Source organism: Lactuca virosa, chromosome 4, assembly GCF_052849685.1.
Source record: "Lactuca virosa cultivar CGN04683 chromosome 4, Lactuca_virosa_CGN04683_v6, whole genome shotgun sequence".
NCBI classification, from domain to species: domain Eukaryota; kingdom Viridiplantae; phylum Streptophyta; class Magnoliopsida; order Asterales; family Asteraceae; genus Lactuca; species Lactuca virosa.
In genome coordinates this window covers 530,136,844-530,148,119 of record NC_136429.1, presented here as the reverse complement: position 1 = coordinate 530,148,119, position 11,276 = coordinate 530,136,844, and the positions used below count along the sequence as shown (strand labels likewise).

The window sequence follows — 11,276 nt, the reverse complement described above, 5'->3', positions numbered from 1 at the left end:
GTCACGTCGTGGTGCTATCACCACCACGTCGTAGCCACCAAAAACCCTATATTTTGAGTCTTGAATGCCATAACCACAAAAGAAGTATATATCCAAAACTTGGTGTTACAATAATTTTTCATTTGATCATTCATAAGAGACAAATCATTTATAGGTGACCATATAAGAAAGTTCTTGACCGCATTAAAATGGGATGGATATTCATTAGAGGTTGTACATCTTTGGGATTTGAGTAAAGAATGATTTAGATAAAAATTTAAGCAACTAGTTTTTGAGTTTAATTCTTGTCCATGTATCTCTAACATATTTCATATCTATGGAAATCTTGTGTAGTGTATCATTGACATCTAACTTTATTAAGTCAGACTTGACTTGTATATCATGTATAGTACAATGACAAAATGGTAAACTTGTATAACATGTTAAAATAGAATGAGGATATTGTTGGATTTGTTTTGTCATCATAATTCATAAAACACAAAATGGTTGGTCTTGAATTTTCTTTTCAAGTGGAAGCATGTGATGTGCACTAAAGTAAAGTTTCAACGGATTTTGTTTGTAGTCATTAAGCACTTTATTTGGAATTGGAAACACACCCAACAAACTCATTCGATTCGATTTGGTTTTATAGTTTAGTATGGCAACGTTGTGTTCTAATCCACCAAAAAGAGCATGTGCAATGCATAATCAGAAAAAGAAGAGCCACATACGTACTAAATGACCAAAACTGGACCACTAACCCAACAACCAAACCTAATACCATCATAGGCATTTTTTACTTTGATAAATAAAAAATAAAAACATAAAGAAAGTGTGTTTCAAGTTTCAAATCCAATGCAACCAGTCAAACACATTAATTATATTTTGTGTACCAAATGGGGCCTAGTAATGTCTAGATTGATTGATGAGTTTCTCACTTTACATGCATGCTATTTCACTCTAACTTACCAACTAAAAAAATCCAAATAACCCCCGATAAATACTTATATTACAAAACACACCAGAAAGAAGAGAAAAAAAAAAGTTCAATTTTAACCTTAAAGTAGGTTCATGATGAGAAGTTTTATGTGTTGATAATCACACTCTCATTGGCGATGGCCTTCAGGAAGAGTAACAACCTTATGAAAGGGCACATGCCTCTGAGGCAAAGATCCATCTTCCTCATCATCATCAAACTCCAAAACATAACTACCAATTAAAAACCCACCAATATTTTAATCATTTTTTATACCAAGAAAAATAATAATAACAATAAAATCTAAAACTTACTCGTCTGTTTTCCTCTGTTGTAGGTTTTCACATTGCAGCCAAAAACAACAAGGTGTAAATGTTATTGGCATAAAGAAAAACATATAAAAATAAATAAATAATACCTTGCGGGTATTGACGACAGTTGCTTTGTAAAGCGCGGTGGTTCCAGGGTAAACAGCCAATACGTGTTTGCCAGGTGGAAAGTCTTGAGCGGTGGATGGATCGTTTCTCTTTGGGAATGGTATAATATGTGACATAGGAAGTTTGTACTTCCTGATAAAATAAAAACATTTTCTAATTTTTTTAATTCCAAAATTCAAGTATAGGAGTATTATTTTTAAAAGTAAAACAAATTCAAGTATGTATATATACCTCTGACCAGCTGGTTCTTCATCATCACCTGGTTCTTCATCAAGAACTTCAAATCTGCATAAATAAAGTAACTAATCAAATAAATAAAAAAGCAAAATATAAAATGAAATGACAAATATGTCCTCAAGTCTTTCAACACATAAATAAGATAACCTACAATGAATTATAAAGATTGCATACAATTAAGTGTACTTACTCTCTTGTTTCCCTATCAAAGTGAATTACTTTAACAATAAACCACTCATCCTTGTCAGCATCCTCTTGTGTGACCCTAGCAGCCACCTGGCAAAAGTTACATTTGACTTTCAGAAAAAGGTTTTCTTTAAAAAGAAATAAATAAAATAAATTGGTATTTTTTGGGCATAATACTTGTTCCCCCTTCAAGCTTGCAAGGTGTTCAAGGTGATTACGAAGAGAAGGAGAAAGCCTTGGGACATCTGGATCAGCTTTCAGTCTTTTCTTCTTTTGTTCATTACCTTCTGAAATATAATAAATTAAAAAAATTAAATATTTTCGTTTATTTATTTATTCTTGCATTATCAGATATAATAAATAATATAACCAAATCAGCTAAATGCAAAAAATAGCAATGTATTTTCATTTATTTGTTTATTCTAGCATCCTACTTTCAAAATTTTTTTTTTTCTGAGTAAAAGATTTACTTTGAAAAATCTACTCAATTATAGCATTATACTTCCAAATTTGTTCTTGTTAAGACATTATAATTTTTTTTAAAATCTATAATAAACAAATCAATCAAAGTAGATTGCTATTTCTTGCATTTAACTTCAGCCCAAAATAGCAATAAGGATTATAAACCCACCCATCCTTCTTCTTTGTTGCCCAGGGGGCCCAGAAGGTATCAGAGCATCCAACTGAACTAACAACTGAGTCGAAACACTGCACATAATAATAGAAATTTAAAAAAAAAAAACTAAAAACTAAAAAAGATTGATTGTAATTTAGAGAAATGAAATAGACATACGCCACTTCACTTTCTGAAAGTTCTTTTGCTTGAATGTAAAGCATCTTAAGCCTTGAAAGTGAATTATCACCAGGCTTCTCAACCACCTCAGGAGCTGCATAATTATATTATCTCATCAACAACATAATTCAACAACAGAAATTAGTGCTAAATTAATTGTTTAAGCCATATGATATGCAAGTTTGTGAACAGATAGCTTTAGATGTCTTATTTATAAGACTTTAGAATCCAGATTTGTGCATCTTAAAGAATTAAATTTCAAAACCTAATTTAAGCTTTCCCCTAGATTAGGAAACTTAATAATTTCTTAACACCTCAAAATCGAATAGTAAATATTTTGGGTAAATTCGTACAACATCGTTAAAGTAAACAACGGTTACTATCTAATCATAGATATCAAAACCCTAGTGAACCTAATTAGAAATGAAGAATAATTTTATTTCCCCCAAAATCTTGAATTCCCAAACAAGAATAAGAATATAAAACATGAGATGAGAGTGAGACTCACTTGATTGTAGCTTTTTGTGAAGCTTGTTGATCTCAATTAGTATTTCCTCTTGGTCTTTCCTTAAACGATCAAGCTCCTTTGATTGATCTAACATTCCTGCAACATCTGGCGAGGACATTTTTGGTATTTCTCCTCCAACTTCAACAAATCACTGATCCCTTTCTTTTCAAGATCCTAAATTGGGTTGAAAAAATTGAGGGTTATGAAATTCATGAAAAGGTAATTTATTTGATCAAATCATAGTAAAGGAGGGAATTTTAGATTCCGAAGGATTACAGTGAAAATGGAAAGAGAGCTGTTATAATAATAGTTGGAAAATAAATTTGGGGCCAATTAAATATTTTTGGCCCATTTCAGTTAGCATGATTGACAAATGGCGAATAAGATCCACGACTGAAGTCGTCATAAAAGAGTCAACTATTAAAAAACATTGAGCAAATAAGAACCCTATAGTGCTTAAAGTCATTAGAAGTAGCAACATCAGTAAGAGCAAATAAGAACCCTAACTTCATTTATATCCATAAGCTGAAACCCTAACTTATGTCCAATCACATAATAAAAGCATTATTTTTCACATTCTCTTCAACAAAAAACAACCCTAAATCAAGCAACAAACTCAGGATAGTAATACATAGTAATTTCATTGATAATGACATTATCGTAAACAAATCACATGATCAACATGCCTATTGCATATAATTGATCCTCCTGATATAAAACATCAATCCTTCGGAAACAAGTATACGATCAGTAAGTGTAAGGATGTGGATGTGCAAATACACATAAATATATATATATATATAGGAAGAGTACAGCACACTCACGTGTCGTAGATAGAATCATCTGCTTTCGTGAAAAATTCTTCAACTTTTCGAAGAAATGCAAGTGGATCTTAGTGGAAAGAATTCTTTCTTCGAAAAAGATGACGACGACTTACAGAAATTGAGACGTTTCGCGGGGGAGGGAGACGAGAGTCAGAGAAGACACAAAAACCCAAATCCCTTTTTCAAACGAATTTACTTCATAATTCCCCTTTTCCTCATAACTTGGAATGGGTTTTGGTAAAGAATATGAGATTATCGGTGTTTAATTGTATTTATTCATTAAAATAAGAGGGGACTTGTCACAAAATATCATTTTAATATCCATCACAATTTTAAAAACTATGTTATAAAATTGATCTTGCCAAATATTTTATCTTAAATTGTTTAATAATGTCTTCATTAAAAAATTCATAATTTTTTTTAACTCTCTGAAATTTATTTATAAGATAAATAATTATGCTTAATGACATGTAACTTATAAGGGTGCACGGTGTAGGTGGAAAGGTAGGGAGCAGTTCCAAAGGTACCGCAAGGACCTCCATGCTCACGGTTCCGTGGAGGGAGGGTTCAGAATTGTTGCGGGTTCCGTTGGTTTATCAAAGTTTGAACTTGCTCTCTTTCTTTCTCTATGTATGCTTCAGAAGTTGTACCTCCATATATTTTAGTACTTGTACATTAATAATCGGTATGGAGGGTTTAGAAAGATGGATTATTTGTGTTGTTGGTTGGAAAAATATAGAAGAGATAGGAGAGAAAAAAAATTGATGTGACGTCTATGTAGCAAGAGGGTTAGGAGTGAATGAACCCCCTACACCCTAAAAGGGTAATGAATGTTGTCTCGTATACACATTTAATCATTAAAGTTTTTTTGTACACTTTAATTAGGCTAAATCTACCACCAAAAGATAATGGTTTCGCCTTCAAAGATATGGCTTTGATTGAAGTTTGTCAATCACAGGTTTCCAATTTTGTTTAGCAACATGTTTGCACCCACGGGAAGTCCTAGTTTTATAAAAGGGAAGGAGGTGGGTTGAGAATGTAAAATGTTAGTCTTTTCGAAAATATTAGATAGGTCCATACCAATACTGATGCTTTACTTTTTAGAAGCTCACTTTTAGGTCGGATTTCAATTTAAAGGATCTTAAGATTCTCGCAAGGTTATGGACATTTGATGATATCCACTTACCTAATAGTAACATCGTTTGCATAAAATAGGTGTGACAACAAGAGTTGTTATTTGGCGTTTGGGTGGCATGATATGTACCCAAATCACAATATTTTTTCATAACCATGTATAAGGCCTCCATTGGTAGTATAAAAAGAAATTGAACAACAGGTCTACTTGCCCACAATTCATTGAAAGTTTATCCATTTTGAAAATCTATTTTGAAAAATATTGTTTTTTTTTTGGATTTTCTTTTATCCATGAGCACAATTTATTAATGGGTAGCGGTAAAGTTGTCAAAATCGCGATCTTGATCATAGGACCGTACAATCTTACGACCCTAAGTATGAAAAACGATCTGGATCGTATACAGATCGTATTTGGGGTAGGATCGCAAGTAAGATCGTACGATCGTAGGATCGGGATCCGATCCCACCTTTCCTTATTTTTTATTTTATTTTATTTTATTATTTTTTTTGCAAATGAAAAAAATAAATTTACCAATGTCTTTTACCCTTTTATCAATTTATTGTTTATCATTTTGTATTGTGACTAAAGTTTTGAAGTTTTTATAATTTTTGAACGGAAAACTGAATGTTTGAGATATTTTTTATATTTTAAAATAATTAGTTAAAATTATGTTTTATTTCGTGGGATAATAGGATCCCGATCCCAATCCCAATCTTGCAAACTCAAAAACGATCATACCTAAGATCTCGATCTTGACAACTTTTGATAGTGGACAGTTGATGATATTTCAAGTTTTCAACCCGTAATGAAGGCAGATTGAACATCACTAATCAAAGTCGGTTGGCGAGCGCCTTTGTCATGTAGATGGTCTTAGTTTAAAAAAAGTTATATATAATTTTTTTTGAAAAAATATATTTGTAAACTTGTAACTATAGATAGTATTTTTTTTAGATTTATTGATAGATAACTTTTTGTGAAAAAAAAAATACTATTACAAGTCAAGAAAATAAACTATTATATGTTAAATTTAAATAATTCATCAATATATAAGAATGTTTTTTTAATCATTTTATCAGTTACGTTATTAAATAATTAATAAGTTTAAATTACAACAGAAACCAAAACAAAACTAGTCTGATAGGGTGTGTTTGGTTCACAAATTACAACATAAACCACATGAACTGAAATTGGAATTCAAGATTCCATTCTATAGCATATATGTTGCCAAATATTTGGAGTTCAATTTCTTCGACTTCTTTCAGATATCCTTCAAGGATTTGTCCATTCCCGAGGTTCGGAAGAAACTGAATTCCATTCATTCTCTTGTTAAAATATCAAAGGAATGGAGTTGAATTCCATTCCATTTTTCTGACAACCAAACACATGACATAGATTACAAGAAATTTAACTACCAAGAATAATCATACAAAATCTACATATAATTTTTGGGAATTTCTTTCTCTAACTCCTCAAAATCCCAAGCATCATCTACCGAATATTCCCCTGAAAAAAATAACGTTGATAATAACATCATCATCATCTCTATGTAGAGAATTTGCAAAATGAAGATTATATATCAAGGTAACTTTCCAAAAAAAACATGGCAATTTCAATCCATTTACTTATAAAATGTTAATTTGGTTATATTTTAAGTCAAATAAGTAGAATTTAATATGTCTTACCAATGGAATCTCTTCGTAGAGCAGTCATATGAGCACAACTGCAACAACAACAAAAAAATCACTATACATCGACTTAATCTAATTGTAACCATTTATTTAATGTATGAATGAATATTTTATTATTTTATGGTTATGAATTATGATTATTAATTTTTTATTCTACCTGTTGAGAGCCTTTGCAAAATCTGCACATAGGGATCGAATATATGTCCCTTTTGAGCATGTCACCCTAAAAATCACATTTTGTCTGCAAAACAAAATCTTGTAGTTATGTTTAATAATCTATATATTAGTCAATAGTCAACCCAACCGTTTTAACATCCCCAATAATTTGACCCGTTTAGCTAACCTGTCTTCTAGACTTCGTTCAACATCAAACTGGAAAATTGATATTCTTCTTGGTGAAAGTTCAATGCTTTCTCCTCTTCTTGCTTTCTCATATAACCTCTCACCTCCAACCTATTAACACATGAAATCAATTATAACTTATATATATATTATATTTACCATTTTGCCACCTGTATCAGCATAACTTACTTTAATGGCTGAAAACATTGGAGGGACTTGCCATATTTCCCCACAAAATGATGCTGCACTTTTCTTTATATCATCATCCTTTATGTGCTCCCATGGCTCACGTTGTATCACCTAAAGAATCCAAAAATAATGGTAAAATAAAGGACAAACATGCCCTTAAACTTTGGTTCCATGCATTGCCCCCAAAAAAGAACAAATTTTGCAATGGGCATTTCAGTCTTTTAAATCTAGAATTTGTGAGCATCAACAATTTCAATCTTTAAAGAATACACACACCGGTGAGTCAGCATCAAGGGTTGAGGTAGCTTCCCCTAAACGAAGAACTCCACTATAAACTTTAACCATACCCTGAAATCTGCCAAAAAAAAAACTAAATTACTTGGTTGAAAGTTTGATTTGAAATACTAAAGGGGTGTTTTGACCCTAAACAATCAGAAATTCATAATCATAATCACTTTTACCTAAAAACTCAAGTTGCAATACTCAATTTAATCACATATACAAGCACCCTTTAAGCTATTAAAAACAACAAAACTCCTACCTATCAACCAACTTTGTTGCTTTGCCAATACATACAATAAGTAAACCAGTTGCCATAGGATCAAGGGTCCCCGCATGCCCAACCTATAACAAGCAACTTTTATAAAGTAAAATCAAATATAATTGTTGCATCAAGCACTATAAATGCTAAAACGATAGAAAAGATACCTTTTTTACATTGACAAGTCGCCTCAACTTCCCACAAACTGTAAATGAAGTCCATCCTGTAAAGTGAGATTATCTTTCAGAAAACTGTAATGAAAAGTAGTAATCTAATGAACATTTTAAATTCAACAACTGAACACATTAATGCTAACCTTTAGGTTTGTTGACCAAAAGAACAGCTCCAGTTGGACCATCCCATTTAGGAGGAAGCCCTGAACTTCGACCTGAGATGAAGGGTAGTGTGTTATCAACTTCATTGGGGACTTTCTTCAAACACTTGAAGAACTCCTCAACTTTCTTCTCTGTAATATCCATTTTCACATCTTTGTTCACTTTCTCCTCCTCAAAGAATACCAATCCCTTCTCATCTCTCTTCTCCCCAACACCCTTAACCGCAACCCTCTTCTTCTTCTCCTCATTCGATTGACCTGGTTCAAGAAACGCCTTGTCAAAACATTGATCAGGGAAAAATTTCTTCTCCAACTGATACACCATCTTATAATGCTTATCTTTTTCCCATGGATATGCGAAAGTATCGTAGAAATACAATTCCTCTTCTCTTTTATGCAATGTGCGTAACTTAACAACTTCTTGATTTAACTCAATGTACTTATTCTCATGCTTACCATCGTCATCTTCTGAATCCGAACCATACATTCTCTTTTGTCTCTTGTTGTAATACTTCCTTTTAGATTTGTCCATCTCATCATTCAACAAGACGGGTTGCTTTTGATCTTGATTTGGTGTGGGTAACGAGGGTGCTGATTCTGAAGTTAATTTCATATCAACCCAGTCATCAAAACCCAAGTCGGTATCTGGAGGTTTGGAATTCGGGAGCGGTGGTGCTCGGCGGCGGCGAGGGTGGTGGAGGGGTGTAGTTTGAGGTGGGCGGGTGATTATCATTTCGTATTGGAGTGGGAATGGAGTTTTGGTGGTGGAATATGAATGTAAGGATTGCGATATGAAAGGCTTGCAGAATAGTGTTGTACGAAAAGTGAAGTTGGGTCGAGGGAGGAAGAAGATAAGAGATGATGCGCGGCTTATGCAACTCAATTTCGCCATTTTTTGTGTAACTGATTTGCAGTGGGTATGCAGAGGTTGAAAAGAGGGTTTTAGGTTTAGGCGGTGTTTAGTCCTATTAGCTTCAAGAAGCGAGGGGAAATTTCTAAAACAAAATACTATTTTGGATACAAAAATTATATAAATTATTTTGAGGACTAAATTACATAAATGGTTTATGTGTTTTAGGTCTCTTAACATTTTTTTTATTTGAATAATCCTCTAGTTTCAAACGCCTATTGATTGAGACTTGAGTTAGCACTCCCTAAACTAGCATTGATCTTCATCCCTCCTAGGAAACCTCCATTCGCATTTCACTCATCAACGTTTAACAAAAACCCCAATTTTGATATTGTTCTTCTTCAAACTAAGGTTTAAGTGCAATTGTACTTACTATATGAAATGTTCATTCGTATTTTCCATTCATCAACGTTTAACAAAAACCCCAATTTCGATATTGTTGTTCTTCAAACTAAGGTTTAAATGCAATTGTACTTACTATATGAAATGTATTGAAAGACTTATGCAGTCACCGAACTTAGCTAAAGGATATGGTATGTTCTTGATTTTTTTTTCATGTGTATGTATTTCTGAAAGAATTAGTTTCATCTCTCATAATAAATTTATTTTTTGTTTTTATTTGTTTACAAGGTTTTGCTAACTATTTCACTCAAAATATACACCATGGTGGAATCTTTACGAAGTATCCAAAAAGAAAGTACATTGATGAAAGTGTGTCCTACATATTCTACATATATGGACCTTTTCTTTGTTCATGAACTTGATAATATGATTCGAGAAATAGGGTTTAGGGTATCGCGATGGTTAGAGTAGTTACTATCATTTTATAATATTTGGTGTAGACTTAGATTATGGATTGTTGCATCTAGGAAATGATTAAGATGTGTTCAAAGTCACTAAGTATGTACACAAACATAAAGAACTATGTGTGTAAAGTGGGCATGGACAAACATGAGTGCACATGTATTTCATGTCCCCATGTAAGGTTGTGATTAAGGAATTGGAGGATGTTGTTTCCCCTAAACTTATTAGGATTAAGCCTAAAAGGGACGTTGGATCTTATAGTATGAAACTGAACTTAAATATATTAATTAAGAGGAGTCTTTTCAGCCACAGTCTGTCCATGATTGTCTGTGATTTTTTTTCAAATCACTTGTACCTTTTGGACAGTGCCAAGTAGAAGATGTAGTTTTAGAGACAAAGTAACCAATGCTCAACAAGTAGAAGATGTGCATTATGTGCTATAGCACAACATGTTCCAACTATAGAAGATTCTCTAGTTCATGTAAATTTTGAAGAAGGTCCAACTCAATTCAGTATGCATAATTTTGATTTTTTTCTTGATCTTGGTCAAAGTGATTATCAACATATGAAAGATCTTTATTCCCAAAAGTCATTATAGAATCATATTGCTAATGAAATATGATCATATAGGCTCACACCTTATCAAGTTACTACTAATTGATTATTTGTTAGAGTAATTTGATTATTAATAAATAACAACACTTGTATTTAATTGAAAATTTATTATTTTATAAAAATAATATTTTAGCTAATTGAGAATTTATTATTTATGGAAGTAATATTTTCTAAGAGAGAAAAAACAATTAGTAACTCATATAGTATGATTTATATGTTGTGCGTAACTTTTTGGACTTATAGAAGTTTATATATATAAAAAACTAGCTTATATAATAAAAGAGTACACATGCTAGTAATAAGTTGGAGTAAAATACACACTACCATCACTTCTTAGAGGAAATGGTCGAAGATCTCTTCCTAGTGGAAGAGATTGCGTGTTGTTCTTTGTCTTTGCATCCCACGCTTGTAAGAAGAGACCATGTTTTCATTTATTACTAGCTTTGAATCTTTTCATATCACTTAGTATATAAAGAAAATTTGGTTGCAAAAGCAAGTTAGTTTTTCCATAAGAATTCTTCCTTCTTTCACCCCAAAAAACCGAGAGCACCTGCTGCTTGTCCTTTCTCCTCTTTTTCCTTGTGTAGTATGGAGTTTAAGGTCTTAGTTTCTTCTCCTTTGAATATATATTTGGTATATGCTTCTAAGGATTAAGAACAACTAATATACAAGTGAAGACTAGCATCTTTGGTGGTTGATTCTTACTTGGTGGATACATTATAGAGAGCTTCTTTTTTGGAATTTAATCTCATCTTCATCAACTTTCTAATTGTCAAAG

At 32.3% G+C, this 11,276-nt stretch overlaps 2 protein-coding genes across 5 annotated transcripts; both read right to left on the bottom strand.

Moving 5' to 3' along the window:
- Positions 1 to 803: 803 nt before the first annotated feature.
- LOC145109529 (SAGA-associated factor 29 homolog A-like) lies at positions 804 to 4,192 on the bottom strand. 3 transcript variants are annotated; one of them, XM_079046708.1, is made up of 10 exons: positions 3,941 to 4,192; positions 3,117 to 3,290; positions 2,609 to 2,702; positions 2,447 to 2,523; positions 1,993 to 2,102; positions 1,820 to 1,905; positions 1,624 to 1,677; positions 1,374 to 1,524; positions 1,270 to 1,283; positions 804 to 1,188 (listed from the first exon to the last, which is right to left on the bottom strand). In XM_079046708.1, the coding sequence occupies exons 2-10, from the start codon at positions 3,232 to 3,234 to the stop codon at positions 1,086 to 1,088; spliced, it is 807 nt and encodes a 268-aa protein (XP_078902834.1). In that variant the 5' UTR covers positions 3,235 to 3,290; positions 3,941 to 4,192; the 3' UTR covers positions 804 to 1,085. The 3 variants fall into 3 exon arrangements, with proteins under 3 accessions (XP_078902834.1, XP_078902835.1, XP_078902836.1); XM_079046709.1 differs by lacking the exon at positions 3,941 to 4,192 and adding an exon at positions 3,803 to 3,877; XM_079046710.1 differs by lacking the exon at positions 1,270 to 1,283 and having other exon boundaries at positions 3,941 to 4,191.
- A 1,964-nt stretch (positions 4,193 to 6,156) lies between these two features.
- On the bottom strand, positions 6,157 to 9,160 carry LOC145109528 (Pseudouridine synthase family protein). Of its 2 annotated transcripts, XM_079046707.1 has the most exons (10): positions 8,626 to 9,158; positions 8,152 to 8,427; positions 8,003 to 8,058; positions 7,836 to 7,918; positions 7,571 to 7,649; positions 7,295 to 7,405; positions 7,107 to 7,216; positions 6,921 to 7,004; positions 6,758 to 6,795; positions 6,157 to 6,578 (listed from the first exon to the last, which is right to left on the bottom strand). In XM_079046707.1, exons 1-10 carry the CDS (start codon positions 9,059 to 9,061, stop codon positions 6,508 to 6,510), a joined length of 1,344 nt encoding a protein of 447 aa, XP_078902833.1. In that variant the 5' UTR covers positions 9,062 to 9,158; the 3' UTR covers positions 6,157 to 6,507. The 2 variants fall into 2 exon arrangements, with proteins under 2 accessions (XP_078902833.1, XP_078902832.1); XM_079046706.1 differs by having other exon boundaries at positions 8,152 to 9,160.
- Between the last annotated feature and the right edge of the window lie 2,116 nt (positions 9,161 to 11,276).